Source organism: Scyliorhinus torazame, chromosome 1, assembly GCF_047496885.1.
Source record: "Scyliorhinus torazame isolate Kashiwa2021f chromosome 1, sScyTor2.1, whole genome shotgun sequence".
NCBI classification, from domain to species: domain Eukaryota; kingdom Metazoa; phylum Chordata; class Chondrichthyes; order Carcharhiniformes; family Scyliorhinidae; genus Scyliorhinus; species Scyliorhinus torazame.
The window spans coordinates 188,091,138-188,105,549 of NC_092707.1; the positions used below are offsets into that span (position 1 = coordinate 188,091,138).

Sequence of the window (14,412 nt, forward strand, 5' to 3'; positions counted from 1 at the left end):
TACAACCCCAGTTCTTTCCTCTCCTCCACATTTGCAGGACCCTACTCCATTTCAGACAAAGTGAGCCCCTCCGTGTACAAGATAACGTACCCCAACGGTACAGCTGGTTGGTTCCACATCAACCAGCTCAAAGTCTACGGATCACAATGTAGCCACTCCCACCACATCTCTCTGGCAATAGGAGAAGTTCACGCCCCGCCCATCAACAACCTAGTCCGACCCCTACGCCAACCCTCCCCCAGCCATGCCGGAATTTATCTCTTGTCCACACCCACAGACCCGAACTTGTCCCTGCCCACAGGTACAGACTTTCACCTTGAACTTGACTGCGACGACAGCGAGAGCCTCCCGATTTTGATTACTATCCCTGAACACTGGCAAGATCTCTCTGCCCCCAGTCACCCCAGCCCCCGGAACCACAACTTAGATATCTTTGACCCCCTATATGCTCTCCCCCAGCTACCGCCACAGCCACTGCCCGACCAGAGTAACTTGCCCTCCACTCCCACCGCCCCTACGCCTCACGACAAACAAGCCCCTCTTTGGCACCTCGGCAACTCTTGCAGTCTAGGAATGGACGACGATTCGAATTATCCGACGGCCCACGCGGCCAAGGCACAGAAACGGCAGACACGAGTCTGGCAACTGGGAGATGGTGATGATTCAGATACTGACTCTCGTTTTGTTAATGCTTTTACAACACTGTTTGGTACAGAACCCTGAGGTGTCCAGATGATGAGAAAGAGACACCGCCTAAGTATTAAGGTGTCCAAGTTCTGATGGAGCCTGCCCGCCTTTTACCTTCTTCTTTTTTCTACTACATGGTTTTAATTCATGTCGCCCGACACACAATTACTCTTCTGATTCGAGGGTACGATACCCACTGTTAGTTAAAGGCACAAGTTCGTCGAGAAACAGATCACTGTTCTCCCAGTCTTTATGGCAAGTTTCCACACGACTACAAACTCTTACCGTCCACCCAGGTCAACCAGGTAGAGAGTAACGGCACTAATCCCCGCCCTACCTGAGGACCCCAAATTCATCTGGTCAGTTAAGCTCGGGTAGTGGAGTAACGGCACTAACCCCTGCCCTACCCGGAGATTCCACCCATCCTTACCCTGCAGCGGCCCACACGCACCTCATGTTCCCGTCACCTCATACGCTCTGGAATGGTTCTCTAAACTCTGCACTGTCTTTGGCAGGCCTTAGTGTCACCTTCTCTACTCTCCCTTTGGTTGTGGTACAAAGAATGCATTTTGCCACGTTCCGTACACTCACTCCTTCTTTCCTTTACCTTCCGCGACGCCCTGGTCGCTCCCCACCTGCTATTTACACCTATGACACAATTGGTTGCTATACACGCTGCTACATGTGAACTACCTCTGAACCCTGGGACAAAACTATAAAACTGGCCACCCTGAAATTTGGCTGGTTAAGATAAGCCTCAACCACCACTGGTTGCAAGTAAAGGAATGACTGGTTGAAGAAATTGTCTGCCCACTCCCCGCATCGACCACAAGTTGCAAGTGTCTCTGTACTTTAAAAATTTGCATTTCTTGTCTCTCCAAAATGATATTTCAAAAAAAAAATGAGGGAGTCACACATGGTGACAATCATAACGGGTAATTTGAGTAAGGAGAGAAAGACTAATAAAATGAGATATTAACCAAAGGTAATAACAGATACTATGCTTGCATCCCCAGAATTACACGGAAAACAGACAACACAGGATGAAACAAGGACTGCTGGCATGCATTTAGATCATCGCTGGACTTCTGCAACTGCACGCGCAACGGACTGTTTTAACAAACCCCACACCAGCCCCAAACACTACCACACAACAGGCCACCACCAGCCCGGACACTACACCACACATAAAGACAGACATTGAAACCCCCACTTGGTGTGAAAACATTGCCAAATGGAACCCCCTTTCATACATAGTAGAGGCCCTTCTAATAATTGCAATAATCTGCAGTGTCATTCAGACACTCTGACTCCGTAAGTGGCGAGCAAAAGCCTTCCACTCACCAATATATACAGTCCGATCCCCCTTCTTTGGAATTCAACAAAATTGAACTCATGTAACAATCGCTATTAAAAATAAACCATGTATCTCTTTAACTTTATTAGGATTAAGTAGAAATGTGATGCTGCTGTTTTAAATTTTGTACTGTAAATAAGTTCTTTGATATTCAGCAGCAGCATGAGAGTAGCTTAGATAGTGCTAGCTAGAGATCAACTGTGCGGATAAATTAAATGTTTTATAGTGACCTAAATTATAGTAACCGTTAGAGATGATTTAATTTATGAATGTATTAATGGAATATTAGGTAAATGTCCCAAACCATAAGATAGAGTAGAGTAGAACCTTGCCCTGGCCAAGGTGACTGGGCCACCAAGGCTGAACAGGGATCAATAGTGTGATCCACCACGCTTCACGTTCAGGATCAAGAGGACGGAATGTCGCCATCTAAGATGGCCACCTGCAAAGGACCATGAGAATTATGGCCAACCCAGGACTTAGACAGATACAGAGCCTATGTGTATCTGAAACACAGGTAACAAGACCTGATCGAAACCCGCACTCGTTTGCATTTTAATGGCCCATTTTCCCACGACAATAGAACTCCAATCAAGCAACCGGTACAGCTACAGACTGATCGGCGCCACTCCCTTTACTCAGAAAGCCCAACTGCCAAGGTCAATGACTGCTAAGGACCCACCCAGCCACCAAGGCACCCGCCTCTTTATTGGCTGAAATCGAAGACAGTGATCAGAGCCCTGTCGAACTATTGGGTCCAAGGTTAAGGACTGCCCCAAAGAGCGCAAAATACTAGAGGGATGAAAGAGAGCACAGCCATGTGTTCTGTCTCTTTTAGATCCGGCCAGTGCCAACCCACTTGCAGCAGGAACAGCCAGCCAAGTTCAAGACCAACGATCGCTACCTGATGGATGAGCCCAGTAGAGACAGAGCCACTTTCTTCGAACCAGCCAAGTGAAATGCAGATAAAGGCCTTATCCATTTGCACAGTGCCGGTCGCCCTGAAGTAAGTATAGGTTATTGTAGCTGATAGGTGTAATTAAACTCGTAGTAGATATTGTATTTGCATGTCAACATAACTCTTGTGTATGTAAATAAACCATCTGTTGAACTAACTAACTGGTTGTGTGGTCATTTGATCGATATAAGGGAAGTCTTGTGGTTCACCAACATTATTAATAGAGCAACACAGTGATATGCAGGGGCAGCCATCAAACTCTGACTTCCCCTCAGAGAGGTTCTTGAGGGACCTATGTTGCCTACATAAATGTGTTTGGGGTGGACACTTGCCAGGCTGGTGTTTGTTGCTGTCTTATTCTCCTTACCTCCTCTGGAAGGATGGTCTAGGGTGGTAGATTGGGATTCTGCAAGAGCATTACTCCAAAACTATTCCAAAGATGGGGTGTGGAGAAAGTCAAACAATGTATAAGTGGAAAAAGGCTGTTGTACCATGAGGCTGCTGAAATGTGACCAAAACTGAGGGGAAACGTCATCCAGATAACAGCAAAGAGCATTTGGGGACCCTTGAGACTCTCATGCTCCTCGCTCTCACTTTTATTAGCTGACTCGTGCAGCAGCTACGTATAAAAAGAACACACGTTTACATTTGTGACATAAAAGTAGGAAATAAGGGCAGTATGGTGGCGCAGTGGTTAGCACTGCTGCCTCACAGCGCCGAGGTCCCAGGTTCGATCCCGGCTCTTGATCACTGTCTGTGGGGCGTTTGCACATTCTCCACGTGTTTGCGTGGGTTTCGCGCCCACAACCCAAACAATGTGCAGGGTAGGTGGATTGGCCACGCTAAATTGCCCCTTAATTGGAAAAAATGAATTGGGTACTCTAAATGTATTTAAAAAAAAATAAAAGTAGGAAATTTCCTGATATTGCAATGCAAATAACTCCTAGAGGGTTGCTGGGTGGAATCTGAAAGCTGTGCAAAAAATCGAGGAAACTTGCATTGAGTGCATTACAGGCTTAATGGATTAAACATGATTTTCCTCAAGCTTGTCTGATGCAGTCACAGCAGTAACCAATGATTGCGAGAAAATCACACTCGTTATTCTGTTTGCCTGTCATGTACGCTTGCTTAATCAGGTAACTGCATCACAACAGCATTGAAAACAATGACAGCAGAAGTATACATCCTAAAGGTTAACTGAGCTGTGGACAAGATGCTTTGTTCCTACACTTGACATGTCCTTTTGTCACACAATGCAAAAATTCTTGACAGATGAGATTAAGAGAGAGAGAAAATAAAACAAGACTCCATCAGGACAATCAGATGATAAAAATTACAACTGACAATCATAAAAAGGTCACAGAGGGAATCAACAAACATTATTAAAGTATTTTGACCTGAATCAAGAAAATTCAAGTTTACTGGGAGAATAAGTAGGAGCCCCCTCAAAAGATAAAGCAACATATTCTACACTTTCAATTACTAGGGGGCCAATTACTAGGGGGCATAGGTTTAAGGTGCGAGGGGCAAGGTTTAGAGGAGATGTACGAGGCAAGTTTTTACACAGAGGGTAGTGGATGCCTGGAACTCACTGCCGGAGGAGGTGGTGGAAGCAGGGACGATAGTGATGTTTAAGGGGCATCTTGACAAATACATGAATAGGATGGGAATAGAGGGATACGGACACCGGAAGTGTAGATGACTTTAGTTTAGACGGGCAGCATGGTAGGCGTAGGCTTGGAGGGCCGAAGGGATTGTTCCTGTGCTGTACTTTACTTTGTTCTTTATTCTTTGTTCTTTGTACACTTGTGTGTTATAATGCTTCACTTCTCTCCCTATAAAAGGGCCGTATCAATTTCTGGGTCTTACCTCCATGATCAGACATGATCAAGAACAATACAAGCATTGGTGCACCATACATTGGTTTCCAATAGTATGAAATTCTAGGCACAACCAGGGTTTTTCCTTAACCTCATGATCCAAGGTCCAATGTGAAATTTAATTTTGTTTTGGAAAGCCACTCTTCATCCCTGTGTGGAACACAAGGCAGCACTGAACTGATGGTCCTAATGAGGGATGTTTCCCTGGCAACCTGACCCAGAAACCTTTTTGACCATTCATGTTCTCACAGAACATGAAACAGCGCCACCAAGACCCTTTAGAGACCCAACACTACAATGAAGCTTCATAATCTAAGATCATTGTTATTGAAGAATTCCTAAAAGAAAAAGGCCAATGTCTCCAGCACTTTGAACATGCAAACATATCTCTGTAGTCCAGAACACAAACATCTTATCCTAAACACAGGAGATGTAAATTCCATTTTGAAGTAGGCTGGGACACATATTAAAGTTGTTCACATCAAACATCAACAAAGGAATCATTTTATCCATCACTCAATCCTCCCAGATAAAAAGTGAGCTTGTTCTCACATTTTATGGAAATACAACTAATACATTCTTGCTTGAAGGATTGTAATGACAAATTGACGAACTTAACCATGAATTTCGAGAAATCAAACACCACCCAAATTTGATAAAGCCTTAAAACTTAGATAATATAAATCAAACACATCGTTAAAGTATCATTTCTATTCAATTGGCTATTTTGCCACTGATAAAAGCTCCAGTGTATTTTTGCTTGTGCTACATAACTGTACACCATTTAACTGTTGGCTGCCTCCTTGCACGATTCAGATCTATTTTTATGTAGACATCTTAAAAGTGAACAAATAATTCACTCACACCTGGTCCTGTTTCACGATCTCCTGTAGGTTTGTACAGTAAATTAAGCCTTCTTAGTGTGTCAAAGTAGAGGAGTCAATTAAAGGTCAAAGCAAAAAAAAAATGAAAAGCTGTGGTGGTGGGAGAAGTTGATATTCATTTATACAACTAAAACCAATTATAAACATTATGCACATCCCTCACACATTCTACATCAGTGCTCTACTGAAGAGTAAAACGGACTTGAAGCTTTAGCTCTGTTTTCTCTCCCTACAGATGCTGCCAGACCTTCTGGGTTATCCCAACATTCTGTGTTCTTGTTCCACATTCCAGCATCCGAGTATTTTGCTTATCTCATACATTCTAGATTTTCATAAGAAACAGCACATGACATGAGGACTTAAACAACATTGCTTGACATTTGGAAATGCATATAGTTGTACTTACTACGTGTTTTTATTCTATCATGGGACCTCGGCATCACTGGCATGGACAGCATTTGTTACCCATCCCTAATTGTCCTTGAACTGAGTGGTTTGCTGGGCCATTCCAGAGGGTAGTTAAGAGTTAACCACATTGCTGTGGACCTGGTGTCACGGGAGGCCAGACCAGGTGAGGAAGGCAGGTTTCTTTCGCCAAAAGGACATTAGTGAATCTGATGGAGTTTTCTGACAATCAGCAAGGGCTTTGTGGTCATCCTTAGGATTTTATTTCCAGATATTTATTGAATTCAACTTCTACCGTCTGCCATGATGGCATTGAAACCCGGGCTCTCAGAGCATTACCCTGGGTCTCTGAATTACTAGTCGAATGACAATACCACTGCATCATCCCCTCCCCAATGTGCCCCGAGTTCAATGTGCGGGTCATTACAATGTTCCAGAATTTCAACAAATGGTATTAAAAATTGGTTGCAACTGCTTACACACAAAGATCATTACTGAAACCATACAAATATTCCCCAAAAAACACGTTCAATGATCGCACATTTATATAATTAGTCTAAATGACTGGATTCCAGTGTGCACTAATCTAACAGATTTCAGGTGTGATAGCAAATTGGAAGCTACAACTTGTCCCAACGCCCTTTAGATCAAGGAACTGGAAGTGCAGGTGTGCACTCATCGCTGAGTTAGTCAGTTTGTCATTGCAATCCTTCAAGAAAGGATGTAATAGTTGGATTTCCATAAAATGCGAGAACCAGCTACATTTTTTATCAGGAAGTCTGCAGTGATGAATAATATGAGTCATTTGTTGATGTATAATATGTACAACTTAATATGTGTTCCAGCCTACAACAAATTAGAATTTTCATCTCCTGGGTTTAGGAGAAGATGTCTGTGTTTTGCACTACAAGTGTGTGATATTAAGCTTAAGTGCATTTGAATGGCTCAGCATCAAGGTTCATAAGTGGACATTACCCAAATGGGGAACATTCTGCAGGAAATGCAAAGGCCTGGATTTTTGTGCAGTTGGGTCGAGTTGGAAGCACATGGATTTCCTAGTCCTGTACACAGAGGTTTTTGCTCGCATGGGATATGGGTACAGGCTTGAAAACTGCAGGCAACATTCTCACCCTTGCCAGCTCCATTGCAGTGGTGGGAATTTCAACCTCCCTGCCCCACAGCCTTGAGGGAACCAGTCCATGTTACTAGTAGATGTAATTTGCACCATCTCTGGCTGGTAAGAACCCTGGGAAAATGCCTGTTTTGCATCAAAAACTAAAAACAATACAGTAATTCAACATTACCTTTGAAAATTATTGCATCTCTTAACTTGGGCAGCACTGTAGCATTGTGGATAGCACAATTGCTTCACAGCTCCAGGGTCCCAGGTTCGATTCTGGCTTGGGTCACTGTCTGTGCGGAGTCTGCACATCCTCCCCGTGTGTGCGTGGGTTTCCTCCAGGTGCTCCAGTTTCCTCCCACAGTCCAAAGATGTGCAGGTTAGGTGGATTGGCCATGATAAATTGCCCTTAGTGTCCAAAATTGCCCTTCGTGTTGGGTGGAGTTGCTGGGTTATGGGGATAGGGTGGAGGTGTTGACCTTGGGTAGGGTGCTCGTTCCAAGAGCCGGTGCAGACTCGATGGGCAGAATGGCCTCCTTCTGCACTGTAAATTCTATGAAAAAACTTCTCATAAAGTTTTTCAATCAATCACAGCCATTCATTGCATCAATGACTGAAAACCATCACCCACTTCATACCTCTTAATTCTGAGCAAATAAAGACAGAGGCATTGAAAAGCTCTTTCAAAAATCATCAGCATTACTCGGAGGTTATAGATATATCAATAAAACAAAGCTGGCATTTCCCTGCATACTGTGTCAATATTGTCTACAGTGGGAGCCGAGTCGATTATCCATTCTTGGAGCTCAGCCAACCAGTCATAGTGAAGCAATCTGGGGGGAAAAGCAGATGAATGGCCATCTGTTCAAGCGGCTTCTGTTGACACTGTTTCTAGCTGACCTCATTATGAATGTTTGTCAGAGCTTCAAGAATGGGTACTGGTTGCATCCCTGCAGGCAATGTTGACACAGCTTGCAGTGGACAGCTAGCTTTGTTTGAATGACATCTTTATCACCTTGATCATTCTTTGAAGAGTTTTTTAAATGTCTGTGTTTATTTGCACAAGATTAAGAGGTGTGAACTGGATTAAAGATTTTGGTAATTGATACTATTGGTGATTGACATTTTTACGAGGCTGTAATACTTAAATGTTTTTTCCAAAGGACATTTTCAAAGCAAGTTTGATTATGCTGTCAGTTTCCAGGGATATTCCAAAGACTTGCCAGAAATACCAATGGCTCATTTGTTCTACACATAGAGGATATTGGAAGTGCAGGATGCATAGGGGACATGGAGCTAATGGAAGGGGTATCAAAGGGGCATTGGTACCTGAAGGAGCATTGAAGGTGGAAAGAGGAATTGGGCATGGGGGTGGGTGGAGATGAAGGGTGAGGGCCTGAGGGCCTACCAGTCATGATTACAATGAGCCAATCTCACAGTAAACACATGTGGGCCTTCTAAGATGATGGGCTCACCATCCACCCACCTCCATTGCCGCCTCGGGCCTGCCTTCTGCCCATGCCCTCCTCTTGCCCACATGTGTCTCCCCAACACAAAAATTGAGGAGGCTGGTTCTTCCAGGATAATAACAGGATTGTGCGATTGGAAAATTTCCTCACTCCTGATACCAGATTCCTTGACAACTGCCCAGGCCTAAGTGTATTCCAGCATAAAAGCAAGGATATCCAGGAAGAGGAAATGTGAAAGTTGGAGGAGGACAAAATGTTTCAATGTTTATGCAATCCTTAATTTTCAGATAATTGAAAAAAAATGTAATTTCACGAAAACTCAGGTTGCTTTAGTGGATCATTCACTTCTCCTTGCCCTTCTGAATGGCTATAGATTGAGAGCACTGAATGCACAACGAGACCTTGGTTCCCCTGCACACCAGTCACTGAAGGTAAGCATGCAGGTACGGCAGGTGGTAAAGAAAGCAAATGGTACGTTGGCCTTTATGGCAAGAGGATTTGAGTACAGGAGCAGGAATGTTTGCCACAATTATACTGGGCCTTGGTGAGGCCACACCAGGAATATTATGTGCTGTTTTGGTCTCCTTTTCTGAGAAACAGTGCAGCTAAGGTTCACGAGGCTGATTCCTGGGATGGTGTGACTGACATATGAGCATAGATTGAGTCGGTTAGGACTATATTTGCTGCAGTTTAGAAGAATGAGGGGGAATCTCAAAGAAACGTATATGATTCTAACGGGTCTAGACAGGGTAGATGCAGGAAAAAAGTTTCCAATGGTGGGGGAGTCCAGAACCAGGGTCATGTTCTAAGGATCTGGGGTAGACCATTTCGGACTGAGATGAGAAGAAATGTCTTCACCCAGGGAGCGGTGAGCCTGTGGAATTTGTTACCACAGAAAGCAGTTGAGGCCAAAACATGTTTTCAAGAAGGAATTAGATATGGTTTTGGGGGCTAAAGGGATCAAAGATGATGGTGGAGGGGGGGAGCAAGAACAGGTTGCTGAGTTTGATGATCAGCCATGATCGTAATGGATGGCAGAGGAGGCTCGAAGGGCCGAATAGCCTTCTCCCTTTTCTCGCCACAGATGCTGTCAGACCTGCTGAGATTGTCCAGTATTTTCTGTTTTTTGTTTCAGATTCCAGCATCGGCAGTAATTTGCTTTTGTATTATGTTGGCCTACTCCTCCACGTATTTTCTATGGATCTATTTGTTCTCAGTTTTCTTTCATCCTGAAAGTACTGCATTTCTCATTACAGTATAATCTCCTGCCGTACTATGCTGCCTTCCCCATTTCAACAGACGTGTGCTGCCCGGTGATGTGCCTATTCATAACCAAGGTAGATATTGGTTTCACGCTGCACCTTCCAATAGAGCGGGAGGAGTGGGGGTCATGTTCCAGAACAGGAAACCAAACACTGTTGTCAGCTGAGACCTAACATCAACCAAGATAACATACATGTATACTTTTTTAAATTTTTACAAAACATGTGTAGGAATGACTGACTCAGCAAGGTTTCACAACGAGTCGTGCTGATTGAGGAAAACACTGCCGGAGGAGGTGAAGGATTCCTGTTCTGTGCCTATTGGGCTACCCTCCTCACTGACCACCATTGGCTCCCAAAGGCAGCGAGTGCAGATTTTAGCTCTTTCAAGACGATGAACGCTTTGCTTGTACTTCCCACTGCGGAAGCTCAAGTCCAACGTGACAGTTTACTCCGGTTAATTGACCAAACATGCTTTTGTTTGACTGAAATTTCCCCAATTGACGATTCCCCACTGGAAACATGTACATGGGGAGAAATTCGACTTGCAGCCTCACTGTCTATTCCCATTTCCACCGATGTGAATAATACAAAAGGAGATTTGCTTCTGTTTGTTTTATTTAAAACGCTGACATGCCGTAAGAGATGGTGTGTGTGTGGGGGTGGGGGGGGGGGGGTCTATTTATAATCAAAATGACTCCAGTGCGAAAGATACCAATGGAAAATATTCCCAAAGTTCTAGAGAATAGTCAGACCCCCCAAAAAAAGACCACGCGGATGGGGAGGGGGGGGGGGGCGGTGGTTAAGCAGCTTAATAAATGGATACTGGCTGTCAGCAGGATACTCCTGGTTGAAACTAACTGGGACACAATTGCCTGTTGCATTAAGACGAGGATGCTGAAGTTAAAATCGCTGCAGGACTTATGGGGGGGGGGGGGGGGCGGGGTCGGCAATACGCCCTTTTGTCATGAAATTGCAGATTTAAGATCAGGTCGGTTTCACGGTGGGGGCAGTGACTCCCAGCGTTCTCCGTGTGGCTGGCGTGTATGTTTCATCGTGGGGAATTGAAGCAAGGCGACTGGGCACACAGGCTGTGGTTGGTCACCGGGGAAATACATCCATTCGCTGCAGCTTCCAAGTGTTGCATTGAGCAGAAGGGAGGGGTTCTCCCACCTCCCTCCCAGGGATGTTGCTCCAGGTTGGGCATTGTGACCGCTTGTGTGTGTGTGTGTGCTGGGCAAAGGTCCCTTCCAATTCATCCCGAGAGCTCACAATGCGGTGTGAGAAGCCACACCGTTCACCACCCACCTGCTCTCCCTCTCAACGCATATCCATGAGATTTCTTTGCAAAAAAAAAATGATTCACCCCAAGTCATGAGCATCTGCATCAAGCAGCACAACTTTAAACAAATAAAGAAAGCCCCAGCACCTTCCGAGAACGAGGCGCCCCCGAGGGCCCACGGGATTTAAAAATGATGTCCCTCTTCACCTTGAAGTTGCAACGAGCAGAGACCAAATTGTTCCAGGTCCCTGGGCCGGCTCTGCCCCTCCGCCTCCTCCAGGGGCAATCGTCTCTCATCCTCGCACGGAATCCTCTCCCTCAGCACGCCCCAGGGACGGGGTTTGGGGGAGGCCGAATATTGGGAAAAGACATCTGAGGGGGGGGGGGGGGGGGGGGGGGGAACTAGGCTGGAGTGGGCAGTCAGTGATCCCAATCCACTGAGCTCTCCTCAACCCCAATGAAAACAGGGGCTGGCCTCGCTCAGAGTGTGCAGCGGCTGCCGAAATATTGGGAAGGAGTTTGCAACGAGAATAATAATTTAAAAAAAAACAATCTTTTCAATCAGAACTAAATATTAAAACGGATGTTGGATGAGGAGGGACGGGGCTGAAGTCAGACCGCATTTTAAGGTAGGTTCACACCTCCCCTGCTTAGTGGAGGGAGCTGTTCGCGGTACCCATATTAAAAACACAAGGACGGGTTAAACATTCCCCGCAATGCAACGTAATTGCATATCAAACACCCTCTCTTCACCAGTGACGGTGTATGCAGATGAATCCAGCCAACATTGCCCGTCTCTCTGCTCCAGCACAAAGTGACAACTTTTTGGCGGTTCTGTCTGTCATTCCTGAGAATATATCCCCCCCTTCTTCCCTTCCTGTCCCAGCCAATTTCCAGGCAGCACGTTGTCCCGCTGCTGTGTGAGAGGATGGTGTGGGGGAAACCCGTGTTTGAACATCGGGGAAAGTGTTTGGAAGAACGCTTCTGTGAGATTCACAGAGCCATCCGTCGCCAGTTAGTTAACTAAAGTAGGGCAGTGAATGAAGAGGTTTCAACACACACACACATTAATGGGACGACCTTGTCTTGCTTTGGCACCGAATGTAACCAAAAACAAAGAGGAAGGAACCATGGTGGGGTTGCCGAGAGGTCCGGAGATGGAAAATAAAAGAAAGTTCCACTGAAACAGATCGCCAAGGAAGCAAGAGTCTGAATCTCCAGCAGCCCGGCACGGTTTTGGCTGCCTGGCTTCATCCATCCTTCAGTCCCGGGCGCTTTATCCATCAATCGCCCCCCCACCCCCCCCCCCCCCACCCCCACCAACTGCTCGCCACCTTGCTGAACCTTGGGCACAAAAAAAAGTTCATTAATCCCACACCAGCCACGGTGAGAATGTAGTTGGGATTTCGCCACTTTCCACAATTGCACTTGGAACTCGCTGTGAGAGCGCCTCAGACAAGCGGCAATGCACTGACTCACTGAACAGCAGCGGGCTGTGTGATGGGGAAAATCCAAGCGCGCGTCTTCCTGCACCGGCTGAAGAGAATCCCCACTTTACTACCCTTATTTACAGGCTGCTGTCCACAATAGTTTTCTGGACAGACAAGAGAGGGAGAGAGATAGAGATAGAGAGAGAGAGAAAATGCAGTGTTGCTACAGCAACCGCCAACCCGAAATACTCCCCACATTAGAGAAAAGCCTCTATTAATAGATTGCGTATTTTTTTTTAAAACAGCGCAAAACATAGTGTGTGCAAATATCAGTTGCTAACTTACCGCCTGCTGTAGCAATCCAACCCAAACAGAACAAAATCCAGCTCAAATTCATTTCCACCTTCATGATAACTGTAATCCCGACTGCAGCAAGACTGTCAGCGATCCAGCCCGTCCGCGTTGGTTTAAACCTGACAGAAGCAGCATGCATCTTGGCTCCTTGATATCTGGCACAAGGGGATGTTGAGACGGGGGCTTGTGGTGATGGTGGGGTTTCTGATTTTTAAAAAAATGTGTCCCTCTATCTCCTCCTAAATCTTATTCCTCCCCTTCTTTCGCTCAGCGCCTTTGGTGCTGAAACGTTTAGGAGCTGAGGGAGGAGGAGGGGGGGAAACAAATCCGGCGCACGATGAGCTTCCCTCCTGCTCGAACTGCTTCACGCATGGAATGAACCATCTCGGGGAGGGTTGCTTGCGCCTTCACCAGGCGTTTTCCCCCAAAAGATTCTGCCTTGTGTCACATTTTGCAAACCTATTTTAGTCAGATCCTCTTAAGTGAATTACACAGTTAGCACACGTGCTCACTTGACAGGAGATTTCATTAAAATATGAGTGGATGAAAGAGTGGAGTAATGTTGCTCTGAAATATAGAGCAATATTGCACACTGTATTGAACTTGTGAAGTACAGAATTATGTGAAGATTCTCATTGTCAGTGTGAAATATGTTGTCCATTACCTGCATCATATTTGGATCATAACTGCTTTATTTATTAATAATTAGGTTTTTTTAAAAATACCCAGTTTAATAATTTCGGAAAACTCCAAACCTTGTTCTCTTATGCCCGCATATATTATACATCGTGTAAATCGTTCCACTTGTTTTCTGTGTTGTTGATTTGCATTGCCATAGGAACACATGTCCTGGATATTACACCTTAAACAACTCCACAGGTTTATTCGAACGCCTCATTGTGCAGAAAAATAAATCAGAAAATGCTGGATAATCTCAGCAGGTCTGGCAGAAACGGTGGAGAGAGAGAAATAGAGTGAACGATTGGAGTCCATTGACCCCTACACAAATTGGACTCGAAAATTAACAGAGTGTCTATCTCCACAGATGCTGCCAGACCCGCTGAATTTATCCAACATATTCTGGGGTTTTCTTTGATTTCCAGCATCTGCAGCATTTTGCTTTTATCCATGTATTTCGAGTTTTACGTGGGGTTACGGGGATTGTGTGGCGAGACATGGGCTGAAGTAGGGTGCTCTTTCCAAGGGCCGGTGCAGACTCGATGGGCCGAATGGCCTCCTTCTGCACTGTAAATGCTATTATTCTATGATTCTCTCCCCCCTTTTAAGCCATCTAATATACCCAATGAAAGTTCCCGACATTACA

The 14,412-nt window shown here is 45.3% G+C and overlaps 1 protein-coding gene across 1 annotated transcript in view; it reads right to left on the minus strand.

Moving 5' to 3' along the window:
- Positions 1 to 13,343, minus strand: part of LOC140418834 (CUB and sushi domain-containing protein 1-like) — a 573,350-nt gene extending 560,007 nt beyond the window's left edge. Inside the window, exon 1 of the mRNA XM_072502498.1 lies at positions 13,080 to 13,343. Within this exon, the coding sequence (XP_072358599.1) occupies positions 13,080 to 13,227 (148 nt within the window). The 5' untranslated portion in view covers positions 13,228 to 13,343. The remainder of the gene's footprint in view (positions 1 to 13,079) is intronic.
- Between the last annotated feature and the right edge of the window lie 1,069 nt (positions 13,344 to 14,412).